Genomic DNA, 15,203 nt, shown 5'->3' with positions numbered 1-15,203 from the left:
CTTTAGGAACTCAGCCTTGAATTTTCAGCACCAGGGATGTAAGCATTGGGGGAGCTGCCTCTGCACACATCTTGGGGTGTGAGTGTGCTACTTTCTTCCCACTTTATTTTTTAAAAAAGTGAAGAACCTTGAAAGTCAAACTCCTTACTCTGTTCTGGCTTTTATTTGCCCTGCTGGACAAGAGGTAAGGTAGCACACCCTATTTAGTAACCAGAAAATGATTCTTAGAGGGGATGCAGCTTCTGCCGCTGCTGTGCATTAAATACATAGAGAAGAAGGCTTGAGGAATACAGAATTATCTCCTTGCAGAGGATGGAAGTGAAGGCGGGCAATAGGAAAATCTGTTGAAATATATGACCCCATGATTTTAACTTTAAATAAGCATTTCAGTCCTAATAGAAATCCCTTCTAATGTCTCCTACAGCTTTGATTTTGGAACACGTCACATTCCTCATTAAAGCAATCACTGTTAAAACATAAAGCAACACAGGATTTATTTCTTCATTAAACTGATGATCCGTATATGAAGCCAATTAACATTATGAGTCTGGTGAACATCAAGTGTAAAGAGGTTAGAGAAAATTAAAAGCAGTCACCTTGGTCTTTAGATAAAGAAAGTACACTTTTAGGTTGTAAATTATCAGAGTGTCCAAGCGGGACAGATCGGCGAATTTGGTTAATTGGAAAATACATTTTACAGCACAAGAATTAAGAAAAAAAAATATAACCGTTTCGTTACTAGTGCTCTTTTTGGGAAGGAGAAGGGGACCATAGCGAATACCTATTAATCACCTTCTCCAGGGCCCAGAGTATGGAGACGATTTGGGAAATAGGGGGCTTGCGTCATCAAAGTTTACTGTAGCTTTTCGTTTCTGCATTTGTTTGTTTGTTTATTCGCTGTTTTGCCAGAAGAAACGAACCCAGACTATTGGCTCTGGGAGAGGGACGGCGGGCGAGGCGAGGCCGAGGGTCCGGAGCTGACTTGAAGCCCTGTGCAAGGTAAGTCTTTTCCCGGAGCTCGGCTGGTGGTCCTGCCAGCGAAGCATCCAGGATCCTGTCGAAGGGCGCGGGGAGGGCGGGGGCCAGGAGGCGAGGGGCCGTGGGATGTTTCCGGGTTGGAACCTCAGAGTAGGATCCTCTCCTGCGACTGTGGAATCAGGAGTTCGGACCTTGCTGCGACCGCGCGCGTCCCAAGTAATTTTCGTAGACTGTATTGGTAGAGGATTGAGGTCCGTTAATGCCCAGAATCCGGCTGGGCGGATCTCGCAGCCGCATAGCGCAGGGCCCCAGACAGGCCGTCGGGACCCGCTTCTTTCCCTGCAGAAGTCCAGGGATGGGGTGGGGAAAAACAGCGTCGCTGTCCAGGGTTCTGATCGGCCGAAAAGCGCCGGGAGTGCGCTGCCAAGACAAACTTCATCTAGTCCACCTCTAAGCTTTGATGGGAACCTCTGTCAGTTCATGTCGGGGATGGGGAGCTGAGTCTGTGGGTTGGACCTCATAGGTTTCTGGGGCCAATGCAGCTCCCAGAGCTGGGCTGCTTGTGCTAAGGTTCCCCCCGCACAGATACGCAAGTGAACCTGGAACGTGTTGGCGGAGATGGTCGGGACCCCCGCCTCACCTCGCTTCACAGCCACTGAACTACAGGAGCGCACCGGGCGCACCGGCGGGGAGTTGCTGCGTAGGTCAGGAGGGAATCCGAGGGGTCTTTTGGCAGACTCAGGAGCGCAAAAGGGGCATCCGACCTGGCTCTTTAAAGGGTTGCAGAGTTGGGTGCCTCTGAGGGAGATAGGGAGAGAGAAGGAGACAAGCACCCGTGAGCCAGCCTCTTGGCTTGGGGCTGAGAAAAGGTCTGCTCCCGGGGCTCCAGGCCTCTCCAAGTAGTGGGAAACCGCGCGCTCGGCTCCGGCTGGCCCCTGCCAGCTACCTCACCCGCCTCCCGGACCTGCAGCGTTTTCCCAGGCTGGCCTCCTGGACTCCCGGAATCAGTGCCCTGGCAAATCTGGCGCCGCGGGGTCTCCGTGAACAGAGCCGGAGTTTTCAGCGGTTCCTTGCTAGCGGCTGGGCGGGACTCTGGTGTCCCGATGACTGAACCCAGGAGGGTCCGCTTCCGTGAAACAGGTCACGACTTGCCTCAGTTGGAGCGGTGCGGTGTCTTCCTGGGGGCTGTTTTCGGAGGGATGTCCATCGCGAGCCAGGGCCCTAGCACTCAGCCCTTCAGCTGGACGCTACTCGCCCAGGGGCGCATGTCCGTGAGTGGGCCCGCCAGGCCTTTTGTTTCCAACGCGCTGCGTCTTTAAGATCGAGGCAGGATTCCGGGCCCGGGCAGGGACTCGACCCACCGCCTCGCCAAAGCTCCCGAACGCAGCATTAGAATGTTTATAAAATATTCAATTTATGTAGTCTGTCCAAGAAGCCATCGTCCCAAAAATAAAATCAGCAGTCTAGACGGAACACAGACACCAGAACTTATCAACAGTTGTCTGACTTGCATCTTCTGATGCATCTTGAGTGGGTCATAATACCAACTTTATTTTCAGTGGTGCATAAATTAATTACACGCATTTAATAACCAAAATATCATTATATTCCCCCTTTAATATCATAAAGGCTTTCCGCCAGGGAAGCACTTAATAGTGCAGGGGGCCGTAACGGGCTATTATCCTGGTGTAATGCTATTACAGAACCAATTATGCGCCATTAGACTTGCTTTTTTTGCAGTTTATGTGATTTGATCCAATCCCGCGCCCCTGACTTGAAAATTTCAGCCCGGTACTTTAGAGTTTAATTTTCACCCAGGCAGAGAGAAGGGCGGTCTCTCTCCGCTGAGTGTCTGCCTCCGATGCATTTTAAAAGTAATTGCGAAGGGTCCCACCGCATATCATTTGCATGGAGAAGCGAACATAAATTCAGGGACCCCTTGCTGAGAACAAAATCAAACTTTCCTCTTGTACGATCGCTTGGAAAGGGAAGCCGTGTGCAAAGAGTCCCCCCAAAACCCATCCGGTGGCGACAATTAGCAGCGCTTTGTCAATTTGCAGCCCGGGAGTCGCCAGGCCTCTGACAAGGGCGAACCCAAATCCATTCTCTCCTGGAGAAAGAAGGTTTGAGTCTGAGGGGACACGGGGTGGGGTGGCCGAGTGTTCAAAACATAACCTCTTTTTTGGGGGGCTGTTGTTGGTGGCGGTTGTTTCTATCCTCTTTTAAAAGAAAAGAGGAAAAACATTCCCGATGTTTGCTGAGAAATGACGGATTTTTTTTTTTTTTTTACACCACGTGGGCCATTTGTAAGGCCCAATAGACCTATCCAAGTTACTCGCTGTAGACAGCGCTGGAAATAATCAGATTAAGGCCAATTATGCGTGAGATTATAAAGGCGAGTGCTGAGCGGCGGCGCGCGCTGTAGACAGACAGCAAGACATCTGGCCACTTCCCGAGTCACTTCTCTGGTCCTGCGGGCGCCAGCAGCGCCGAGCCCCGCCCGCCGCCAGCCGGACCCCGCGTGCGGACCGGAGGCGGTCACGCTCTGGCCTTCTCGCCAGCCTCCTGCGGAGGTACTCGGGGTTCCCAACCCACTCCCCGGGCCCCTCATACCCGGCCTTGGGGCCGACTGTCTTCCTGGCGGTAGCTGCCGCCGGAGCAGCTGGCCTTGTGCGTTCGCAGGACCGGCTGCGGTGGCCTGGTGCAGGGCTTGCGGCCAGGACCCCTGGCAGCCCGAAACCAGACTGCGGGTTTGGTGTTGGGCCTGGGTGAGGGTTCAGCTCTCCGGGAGGTGGACCCTCCCCACCTTGCGGGTTCCTGGCTTGCGACCGGAGGTGCCGCCACCTCCCCTCCTGTCCCCGAAGTGGGCTGAAGGCGCTGGGAGGGGGCTTTTCAAGAGTGGTGCTCTCCGTGCGCCCCTGGGCCGGGTCGGAGCGCAGGCAAGACACTTAGGCTCTGTTGCTGTTTGCTTTGCAGCCAGGCCGGAGCTACGCGCGCCCGTCGGTCCCGCCGCCACCCACCCAAGTCCGGCCGCCTAGTCCATCAGACCGTCGGCGATGTTTTATTTCCACTGTCCGCCACAGCTAGAGGGTGAGTAAGCGCCGCACCCGCGGCTGCTTGGAGAGGCCAAAGCAGAAGCCGGCCAGAAAGGGCCAGAGCGACAGCAGTGCTGGCGGGTGGTGGGGTCCCCACCCTGAGAGGGGCAGTAGCCTGGCAGTGAGTAGGGGCGCCCTTAGCATCCTTCCCACAGCGTGCTCCATCCCCCGTCTCCCGTCCCCCATAGCCACCTGCCTCCCACAGCCACCTGCCTCCCACCTCCTTCCCCGCCCGGGACCGGCTGCCCCGGGCTATGCTTGCCGCGGGGAGGGCTGGTCCTCCCAGCACAGATGCTGGTGTCACGCCTCTAATCCGGGCTTCTCTGCCCAGGGGGCTGCATCAATCTTTCACGGTGTTTTGCAAACATCCCGGAAAGCCAAGGCGAGTTGACCCCCCGCGTCCTGGGCCCCACCGCGAGCAAAGAAGGACCCATTGCTGGGCTGCTGTCACTACAGGCTTTTGGGCAGGAGTGCTCCAAGCTCCCCCGCTCGGCTATTCTGGGCGACTTAATGTCAGTCCCTGGAGGCCGAGCTGCCCAGCCTACCACCTGCCCCGTGCCCTACCATGGGTCTTACTCTGCGATTCACTGGGTTTCTGACTCCAAACGCCATCCACTCTCCACTTCTCATCCCCCAGGGCCAGGGTGGGGATCTGGTCTTTGAAGATCTCCAGACCTTAGAAAAAATTTCCCTCAAGATCCCTAGTGTCATCTGCACCTGATTGTTGGGTGGAGGTGGGTGGCGGGAAGGGAGCACCTTGAACTTCGGGGTGCCTTCATGCAGGGCCTAGCGGTACCCAGGGTGTGTCCTCTGAGGGTAGAGATTAGTATCCATCAGGGCAGCCCCACACACTGGGCTTGAACAGAGACTTCTTCAAAGATATACTCTGGGGATACTAGGGCTTCTGCAATCCTGGAAGCAATACCAGGATTGGCCTTTTACAACTTACTTCTTTGATTTATTCTTGTTGTGGAACAAGCTTGGAGGCCAAGAAATGAAGGGAGGGATTGGGGCAGGGCAAAATGTGGTTAGACACTGAGAGATCTGACATCAGAGGATGCTCCCTCACCTAGCCAGCCTTACCTGGGATATCAGAAAGTTTGTTTTTGTTTCCCTACTCCAAAGCTCTAAAGTGCCCAGCAGGATTTTCTAGAGAAGGCTAATGCAGAGCAGTGTTTAAGAACTGTTATCTCTGTCAGCATTCCTGAAAAGGGAAGGCCATGCATTTGCCTGTATTTCACCTCCTCTTACCACCAATGACTCATGCTGGGTAAGCTTTATGGAAAAGTCAGAGAGGTCCATTGCTTGACATTGTACCCCAAGACTGGAGAAGACCCCCTATACCCATGGTTGGGGCACCTTCTCTGTGCTTCGGAATCTTGAACTGTTGACTGATTGTCACTGGCAACCACTTTTCCTGGTCAAAGTGGGAAAGGCAGAGGTTTGGACGTTTAGCAAGTGGTGGACGTTCTGGGTGACCTAAGGGGAAAACCCTGTCTGTAGGGTGGGCTGCAGAAGTGACTTAGGGATAGGCTGGCTCCAGATTTCTCTGAGTCCTGCTTGCAGTTCTCAACTCATCTCAGTCAGCTTACCTTTTCTGCCCACACCCTAGGCATACTCCCTGTTGATACTGATTCTGATTGGTATTACCAGAAGAAAAGGAGATGGGGCTTTAAGCACCTTTCCCTTTGTAGGCGTGTTTCCATGCAAATTTTGCAGGAAGGGGAGTTTCAATTTAGTTTAGATTAGTGTTATTGGTGGAAAGATGATCTGTTCTAAATGGAAAAGCTGAGGACAGACTTTGGGAATGTGGCATCTTATAGCCGATCGACTTTTTAATTTCATTTTTTAAAATTGTTTTTCAGAGACTTTCAAAAGAGAGCAAAACATGGCCCATAATGTCACTTCTCAGATATTTTTGCTGATATTAAATTTAAAAGTACTACATGTATGTACCTACATGAGAAGTAAGAATAGAACAGAAACCTACACTTCAGCCTGTGAAATCCTCCTCTATGTTTTTTCCTAAAGGCACCTGCTCCTGTGGGTTTTTTATAATTCCTTCAAGAAAAATCATGCTTTCTTCCTCATTTATGTCTTTTCTCTATATATGTTATGCCATATTTGTGTTGAGATTATACTGTCGGAGTATACTGCAGTTTTTTTAACCTCATAATGTATGTTGAGGATTTTCCCATGCCAATGTATGTGAATCTACTGATTTATTTTAGACAGCTGTATAATATTCCATTATATGTTGTGAACAAAATGTTTACTGATGGGTGCTTTGGCTGTTTCTTTTTTTTTTTTTTTTCTCAGTTACAGTGTTTCCAGGCACATTCTTGTCTGTCCTTTTTTGGCACACTTTTAAAGTATATTAATAGATTAATGCCTGTATATACTCTTAAACTTTTGATGGCTCTTGTCAAATTACCTTCTAATAAGGCCAAAACAATTGATATTTCTAAATGATGAGTGAGTGTAACCAACTTATTACTTTTTGTCTGTATTGGGTATTATTATGTACCTTATTTAAATTTTTTTTGCCTAAATCATGAAAATAGTATTTCATTTTTTTGTTGCATTTTAAGTATATGTGAGGTTTAACATTTTCACAACATTGTCAACCATTCTGTGTATTTTTAAGTAAAAAGCCTGTTCACATCCCTTCTTCTTTTCTAGTAGGTTGTCAATTTTTCATTATTAAATTGATGAAGTTGTACTTTTTTTAGGATTCAATGCAACATTTCACAATACGATGTTACATGTATAATTGTGAAATAATAGACAACAAGGTATAAATTAGAAGACTGGGAAAGATTCTGATTGGAGACCTCAGAGGCTGCATTCTGTCCTTCCCAGTCAAGTGCTTTGTTCCAAAAGGAGACAATTGAGCTTTTTGCAAAGTAATGGAAAAAAGACTGATTTGAGACTGCCCCCTTTCAATTTCCAATGAGCTGGAAAGAAATATTTCTAACTAGGGTTTTGAGGAAGAATGCAGTTTGGGCAGGAAGATTTAGTGGGGGAGAGAAAGGATGTATTCTGGCAAAGGATGTGGCCCTGGAGGGTAAAATAATACCTAGAGGGACCTCCTTTAGTAGATGGAATTTTAAAAAGTCCAGGGGACTTGGCTTCCTCGGGATGGAGGTCCTTCTGAGGGATGTTGTCTGGGCTTGGGAGCTCCTGATGCTGAATGTGCAGTGACTCTGAGCACGGGGCCCGTGGCAGGTAATGTGTTCACTGGTTAATGGAAACTTGCTCATTTGTTTTCCTAAGAAGCCATTGTGGACTATCAAGTAAATAGCGCACATTTGGAAAATGATCTGAGTGCACATTTGGGGCCAAACTCTGTTCTGGCTTTATCATGAGCTTCGGAGGCTTCTGGGCAGGACAATGTCTTTCTTTTCTAGGGAAGTGAGAGCAGTAGGTGCTTTATAAGGCCTGACTGGAGAGTGAGTGTCTTTTGAGAGTGGCCCTGTTTGTGTCTGCTTGGCATTCAAAGCAGTCACTATTGGTACAGGTCTTTTGTTAACTGACATCTTATATAACAGATCCACTATGGTGCTGATGAGCTGTGACGAATGGTAATTAATATTCATTTATAAACTTCTTACTCCTTGCATTTTGCACTTCTAGGAGAAAAGTGCTGTGAAAAGCGCTTGGTGCTTTCTTTCTTCCCTCATCCTCCCCCCTCCTCAGCCTTTAACCCTTGTTGGATATAGAAACAGGGGAAAGTGACTAACAGGCGAGCAAAAGACAGACAGACGTACAGCCTCCTATTAAAGGGTCTGAGGTGGGCGGGTGAGATGAAGGCACATGGGACAAGGTGCAGCTGGGGGCTGGAGGGCAGATAAAGGCTCTGCCTCAAGCCAATGACATCTCCTGGATCAGAATCCAGAGTGCACTTGGCCATCTTGGGGATTAAGGTCACTGCCACCCCATGCAATAGAGACAGCTGGGCCTAAAGTCAAAGGTTTTTTGAAGAGAGAGAGAATAGGAGAGAGTGGAAAAGAGAGTAGAAAGAGATATCATTCTCTTAAGAGAAGCAGAGAAAAACACTTTGGGATAGATGGACCCTCTCTGGAAGGGGTGGGCAGGTGTCCTGAGTGAGCTTGCAATGCTGGCCTCTGTAGAGAGAGGGGGCTCTCTGAGGACCAAGGGGCCCTCTGCTCGGGCTGATTCAGTTTGTTCCCAGTAGGCACTGCACCCTTTGGCAACCACTCTACAGGGGATTTTGATGATGGGTTTCTGCGAAGAAAACAGCGAAGGAACCGGACGACCTTCACCCTTCAGCAGGTAACAAGATCTATCCCCAGTTCTCAGAGTCAGTTACCTCCTGCCTCCGTGAAGTCAGAGCTGAGCAACTTCTTGTCATTCAAAATAAGGCCAACTGATTACGTTAATGGATCTTTTTATTTTCTTGAACAATTTATGAATCAAGAAATATGTCCAGGGGAGGGTAGCTGACTTTGTCTTGTGATTCCAGGAAGCCTAATGAAGAGGTCACAGTGATCTCTACCATTGGTCTTAAGTTGATGGCGTGGGGCATATCCCAGGTCAACACACAATAACCCTTTGAGGAAGGCAGGTCACACCTTCTGACCCCAAGTAGACAGATGGAAAAACTGGGACCCATGAAGTTGACTGTCTCATAGATGGTATTGTCGCCACAGGTGGGAGGGCTACCACCGGAATCTTGGTTTTGTATTTCCCAGGGTTGAGTTTTTCCCCTGAGATGGGTCTCTGTTCTGCTCTTGAACAAAGTGGAGCAGTTGTGAAGGTGACCCACAAACCTCTATGAGGTTTCTGTGGGATTGGCCCGGGGAGGGCTTCTACAAATAGATTTCATTCTCTGTGTCCCATGGTGAAAGCTACGCAAGTTACTCTGTTTGTAAAGCCACCCCTGGATTTTTAATTCCTATGACAATATTTAAATGTAAATGCAAGAAATATTCCTACTTCTCTCATTTCCACTTCTTGGGAGAGCATTGAGGTTGTCATTAAGTCTGAATTGCTAAGTCATCTGGGATTGAAATTCTCATTCTGCGGAATCCATTCAAGGAGCTCTTTTCTCTATCTCCTTCCTTCATTGGATCTGTGAAACTGCTTCCTCACTGCTCATAGCAGCTTTGAAATGTGCATCTGCTTCCCCTCACCTAGCCGCAGCCTCTCACCAGTAAATATTTTTTTCCCTTTTACCAGCTGGAAGCTCTTGAGGCAGTCTTTGCCCAAACACACTACCCAGATGTCTTCACTAGAGAAGAGCTAGCCATGAAAATAAACCTCACAGAAGCCAGAGTGCAGGTAAACCTTCTTTTTAATTATTTAACTCTCTAATATTAAAACTGGCAAACTTTTTTTTTTTTGACATCATGACTGCAGAGTGCACATTTGGCCAAAGAAAGCAAATGAAGACTATCTGTCATTTTCATGATGCACTTTAATAACATCAACATAATGTGGAATATTAGATTAGGTTGATTAATCGGTCATTCATAATTAACTAGTGATAATGTTCTACACTAATTTGTCCGCGTCTCTAAGGTACTAAATTACATCAATGCACATCCATTTCCTTGCTTTGGAAAAAAAAAAAAAAAAGCTGAGATGCTATTCTCAAAGCAGATCTGACCGCTCTGGGGTGAGGCCGGTCAATTGCAGAGAACCGGCGTTTTCAGATGGGAAGCAGGATAGGATCTGCTTTCCAGAAATTGCATCATATCCAACTTTTCCCCTGCACGTGGACTCTTTCAGCAAAGTGGATCCGAAGAATGCGTGCAATTTAAAAATCTTTAAACAGTGCAGTGAAAGGGCTGAGCTGAGATGAGCACAGCCTGCGTGAAGCGCCTCTAAGCAGGATTTCTTTTTCGAAGCTACACAGTGATTATGTTTAAGCGCACAAACCCGCCGAGCCCAGCAGATGTGCCCGAGTGCGGGAAGAACAGATTCACAGTGCCGCCTCTCCGGGCGAGCTATTCTTTGAGCACAATTATATATTCATTTTATTTATGGGGTTTCCTCCATGCTGTTTCTGTTCTTTTTTATGTAGGGGCTTGGGGTTAAGACTATGCAAAGATCTAATTGTAGGAAATATAATAGTTTGCTTTCGGTTCCCCTGGGTCATGTTAGTATCTCTTAAAAACCAATGGCTGAAGAGAGATAATGGAATTCTGAGCAGTAAATTGGGGGTTGTAAACAAATTATTTCCCCTATAATCAGATTATGTGATCCTGATTATTAAATCTGAACATGAATCATTGGTCATATGCGGGCAAATTAAACTGATTATTATTTGGAAATGAAAATCTTCTTTGGCCAGGATACCGTCTATCGTTTCTTTTTTTAATGCTAGCTTGCCAATAGCTGCCTAAAGACTGAACTGCAAATTGAGATAAATGACACAATTATTGAACATTCAGAAGTGGAAGATCATAACTTCTCCCTGAAAGGTGCAAGGGTAAGATAGGGGTGGTGACAATTAAAGCTGGGAATTGTTGTCCAGGCTGTTGTTGGCTATTATGCAGCCAGACAATGGCTGCGAAGCATTTGTTTAGTGAGCTTCCGTGTGGGGACACGGGCTTTGGTGGCGGGAAGGGAGATGTGTTTACATTTATACCCCTTGCTCATTCAAATATGATTAATGTTCTATAAAGCAGGGTCTTAATCGAAGCTGATGTTGTCAAACAATAACTAAATAGGGAAATAAACGACTCCATCATGCTCTTTCCTCAGAAGCAGGCGAACTGTCAGTGCAAAGTCATTAAAATATGATAATGAAAAATAGCTCAATTAAATGTTGTTATAGCTGTGACCTTCATTCAATTAAGACGCAAGAAAGTGTCTGCATTTTGCTTTGCATTTAACTGCCCTAAATTTAGAATATAGATAAAATCATTATTCAATGGTTGCTGATATGTGCAATTAAAAGCCAACTCGATTAAAAAAAGAAAGAAAGAAACCCAGTTAAAGGAGAATGAAAATGAAGAGATAGGGCGGGTTGGCAGAGGGCTCAGCCTTGAGGACCCAGGCTGTCTTCCTGGCCAGTGTGCTGGCCGGGGCAGAAGGAGAGGAGGCCTCCAACCCCAGCCCTAAATCAGAGGGAGGCCTAGCCAATTTTTTTTTTTTTTTTTTTAAATAAAGTCAAGGATTGTCTCCCAGGAGAGGAGAGGAGAGGAGAGGTTTTGCTTGATGCACTAAAGACAGTGGGATTTTGGTACCTTAGGGTACACCTTGAGTTTGGATTTACCGGCTTCTATGCAGCCTGTCCTTCTGCAAAAGTAGTTTGGTTTTTAAGGCTTAAAAAATCTGACACCCCTCTCTAAGAAGGTGCTTAAGTCAAGGTGAATCACAAGCCTCCTGCTGACTCGAGGATAATAGAGATGATGACACTAGCTAATATTCATTGAGTGATTGATTGTTATGTGCCTGGTACTGTGTTCAGTGTTTTACATGCGTGTCAACCTTCCTAATGATGCTTGGGATTGCTGTTATCATTGTCCCCGAAATAGTTTGAATCATGGTCCTGAGCCACGTCATTGGGCTTCACATTGTGGATTTGTCATTTGCCATCTGGACAACCTTGGGCATGTTAATTAACCTCTCTGTGTTTAATTCCCTATCTGTAAAATGGGGACAGCAGGACTACTTACCTCATAGGGTTGCAGTGGGTCTAAATCGAGGCCCAGAATTCTAAATCATAGCCGACTCCAGAGTCAGGGATTCTATTAGGTGCACTGAGCTGGTCATGAACTTGTGATGATTTCGAAGTTAGACGACAGGTATGAGACCAGATACACCCAGGCCTCAGCCTGTTGGATGACTGAATGAGTCTTTTTGATGAGAAGGCCTGGAGTGGTGTTTTCCAAGCTGCTTTAACAATGATCCCCCAGCAGTAAATACGTTTCACATCAAATAAATGGACTCCGGGCAACGCAGCTCTGAGAATCTCCACAAGGCAATACTTTTACCCTTCCTGTGGGCAATGCATTTAAATACTTTCTATTATTCAACATTCATTCTTGAAACATGCCTGTCATAAGCTTGGAAGATGATCCAACCCATCCATGGTACAGAAGCTCAGTTCAGAGAGTACAAAGTAGGCAGGGGCTGCAGGGTGAGCCGTGGGCACCTGCCCGGGGTCTAGACCTTCACATTGGGGTTCTGGCTCCTCCCTCTTTTCTGATTTTATGCTTCCCTTGGGTGTGTGTTTCCCATTCTGATTTAGGTTTGGTTCCAGAACCGAAGAGCCAAGTGGAGGAAAACAGAGAGAGGGGCCTCCGACCAGGAACCAGGTGCCAAGGAACCCATGGCAGAGGTGACGCCACCACCTGTGAGAAACATCAACTCCCCGCCCCCTGGGGACCAGGGCCGGAACAAGAAAGAGGCGCTGGAGGCCCAGCAGAGGTGAGACTGGCTGGACCTGGGGCCCAGGGAGCTCAGGCCCAGACACACGAGGGTACTCAATGAAAATTTCTATCTTTGCCAGCCTGGGGCGAACTGTGGGTCCTGCTGGTCCTTTCTTCCCCTCCTGCTTACCAGGGACCCTCCTGAACACAGCCACCTACGCTCAGGCCTTGTCACACGTGGCCTCCCTGAAGGGTGAGTTTGGCTCTGCTTGGCGGGTATGGTCTCATGGGGAGGGTGGAGTCTGACTGGCCCGTTGTTTTGGCTCTGCTTATCCTCACACCCAAACCCACTGGGCTCCCGTCTTCTCCTGTCAATCACAGCTGGGGACACAGACACAGGTCCATACTTGCTATCTTGCTTGTTTCTACATAGAGTTCTACATGCATGTGGATGTTGCTATTAAGGGTCAACGACAGAGGGCTTGTCCTAGAGGTGATTACTTCAAAAGTGACCATTCCATATTTATAACTTCCCCATTCCCTCTGGCAGCATTTTTAGGTGCTAGCCTGCAGCTTATGGGGGAAGCCTGGGGAAGGAAACCATCTCTATTTCTCAGGACCCTTTCTCATATGTGCAGCTAGTCCACTTGCTTTCCCTTGGGACTCCTGAGACCAGAGGTCCAAAGTCTTAGGATTTGTGGCTTTCCAAGATTTGCTCTCTTCTCAGTGACTGTTGTTATATGAAGGCTGAAAATCATTAGGGTTGTTTTTCAGGCCCAGAGAGAGAAATCCCTGCAGGACTGTCCCTTGGGGATTTTTGGGGTACCTTTCCTGATGAAAAGACCCATCAGTGGCTCTTAATTCCTTGTCACAAACTTATTTGTCCAATGATCAGGCTGGAGAGCTACACTGTCCAGGAAAATGTTGAGCCCCAGTGGCTTTTGGGGGGAGTATGAGTACCTGCACCCCACCTCCTAAATTCCCAGTGACGAACAAGCCCTGACTCCCTCTAGGTTTTTCCCTGATGATGGGCAGTGGGAGAGGCCTCCTTAAGGTGTCTGCTGCTTGTCATGTGCTAGAGATGACTTTTCATTGCCAGACACCACAGAGTGTGGCATTCTGCATTGCAATATGGAGGCCAAAGGAGAACGTGATGAAATCTCCCTAGGGAGTCTGTGAGAAGGAGAGAGGGGCATTGTAGGCATAGGGAGCAGCATGTGCAAAGGTTACCAGGTGTGGGGAGGAGAACCAGGCTTGCCTGGAGAATGGCTGCTATCCTGGGTGCCCAGAGATAAGGTGGAGGGTGCCTGGCAAGGGCTAGGGCTCAAAGGCCCTGAATGCCAGCCCTAGGTCTGGGCTTTCCGTTCTTGGAGGTGGAGTCCTGAGGCCTGGAGACACTTTGTAGTGGTCAGGCAGCTGGGTGAATCCCCTCCCTTAGTTTACTGGTGTGGGTGGCTGAAGCTCAAATCCAGACCCCTCCCGCCAGCACTTCCTTCTGCTTCAGGGCCCACTGCTCCTGGGGCTATGCACAACCTCCCTCCTCTGCAGCCTCAGCACATGTTCACAGGACGCAGTAGTCTGCTTTGGAACTATAGGTTAAGATCCCTAATTTAAAAATCTGAAATCCCACATGCTTTCAAATCTGAAACACGTTGTCATCATGTCACCACAAGTAAAAAATTCCACACTTGACTCATATGATGGGTTGTGGTAAAAACACAGACACAATAAAAACATTGTGTAATGTTACCTTTAGGCCAAGTGCATGAGGTATAACATAAATGAATTTTGTGTTTAGACTTGGGTCTTGTCCTGTCCCCAATATATATCATTTACATACATACGTATGTATGTAAATATTCCAAAATCTGAAAAATATCTTAAATCCAAACACTTTTGGTGCCAAGCATTTTAGATAAGGAATACTCAAACTGTGCAGAGGTGGGGTTGACCAATTGGAAGGGAGTCCCAGAAGGAGATTGATTACCAGTGGGATTTGGGAATTATCTGAGGGCTGGTCTTAGCAAAGGAGCAATTCTATAGCTGTGCATCTAACAAACCTTGTTTTCTGAGCTTATCATGGTGGCCCATGCCTGGGATTTACCCAGCTGCCTGACCAGCTATTCAGGAGGCTGAAACAGGAGGATTGCAAGTTTGCGGCCAACCTCAGGAACTTAGTGAGGCCTTGTCTCAAAATAAAAAATAAAATGGGCTGGGGATGCAGCTCAGTGGTAAATAGCCTGTGGATTCAATTACCACTTCACCTTCACTGTCCACCGTCTCCAGCTATCCTCCAAACCAAAAATGAAAAAAACAACAAAACCTGTCTGCTTTGGTGAGGGCCAGCTCAGGGCAACACTTTTTAATACATAGTTTTTGCCTGCCCCACTCTGACCCCACAAGTAGGAGGTGATTCACATGTTTGCTTGTCCTGGTATCCCTTGGGGCATCTCTGCTAAGTCAAACTGAGGCCCTGGTGGAAGCCCATCGTGTCTGGAGGTGGGTCTTGAGGGCTAGACTTCAGGGCAGGGAGGTTGGGAGAAGCCAAGGGCAGCAAGTGAGAGGGAGACAGAGTGGGACTTACGTCTCCCCTGTCTTGTGGGAGCCCCTCGCTCGGCATCAACGCAGGGCAGAAACAAGGTTAGTGGGGGCGCTACTGCAGAACTGGACCAGCCGTTTACACATCCATCCATTCTCCCTTCTCCCCAGCTTCCCTTCCTGAAGCCCTTTTGTCTGGGCTGTGACCCTGGAACCTGCCCTGTGCCTGCCTTTCGAAATGGACACT

At 48.1% G+C, this 15,203-nt stretch overlaps 1 protein-coding gene across 1 annotated transcript in view; it reads left to right on the top strand.

The window, feature by feature from the left end:
* The first annotated feature begins 2,081 nt into the window (after window positions 1-2,081).
* Drgx (dorsal root ganglia homeobox) overlaps window positions 2,082-15,203 on the top strand; it is a 32,158-nt gene continuing 19,036 nt past the window's right edge. The window contains exons 1-6 of the mRNA XM_046446774.2: window positions 2,082-2,249; window positions 3,626-3,746; window positions 8,272-8,369; window positions 9,276-9,377; window positions 12,298-12,476; window positions 12,559-12,671. Of these exons, the coding sequence (XP_046302730.1) occupies window positions 2,082-2,249; window positions 3,626-3,746; window positions 8,272-8,369; window positions 9,276-9,377; window positions 12,298-12,476; window positions 12,559-12,671 (781 nt within the window). The remainder of the gene's footprint in view (window positions 2,250-3,625; window positions 3,747-8,271; window positions 8,370-9,275; window positions 9,378-12,297; window positions 12,477-12,558; window positions 12,672-15,203) is intronic.

Source organism: Marmota monax, unplaced genomic scaffold (genome assembly GCF_021218885.2).
Source record: "Marmota monax isolate L192 unplaced genomic scaffold, Marmota_monax_Labrador192_F-V1.1 WCK01_AAM20220418_F8-fsc00207, whole genome shotgun sequence".
NCBI lineage: Eukaryota > Metazoa > Chordata > Mammalia > Rodentia > Sciuridae > Marmota > Marmota monax.
This window is presented reverse-complemented; position numbering and strand designations above follow the sequence as displayed.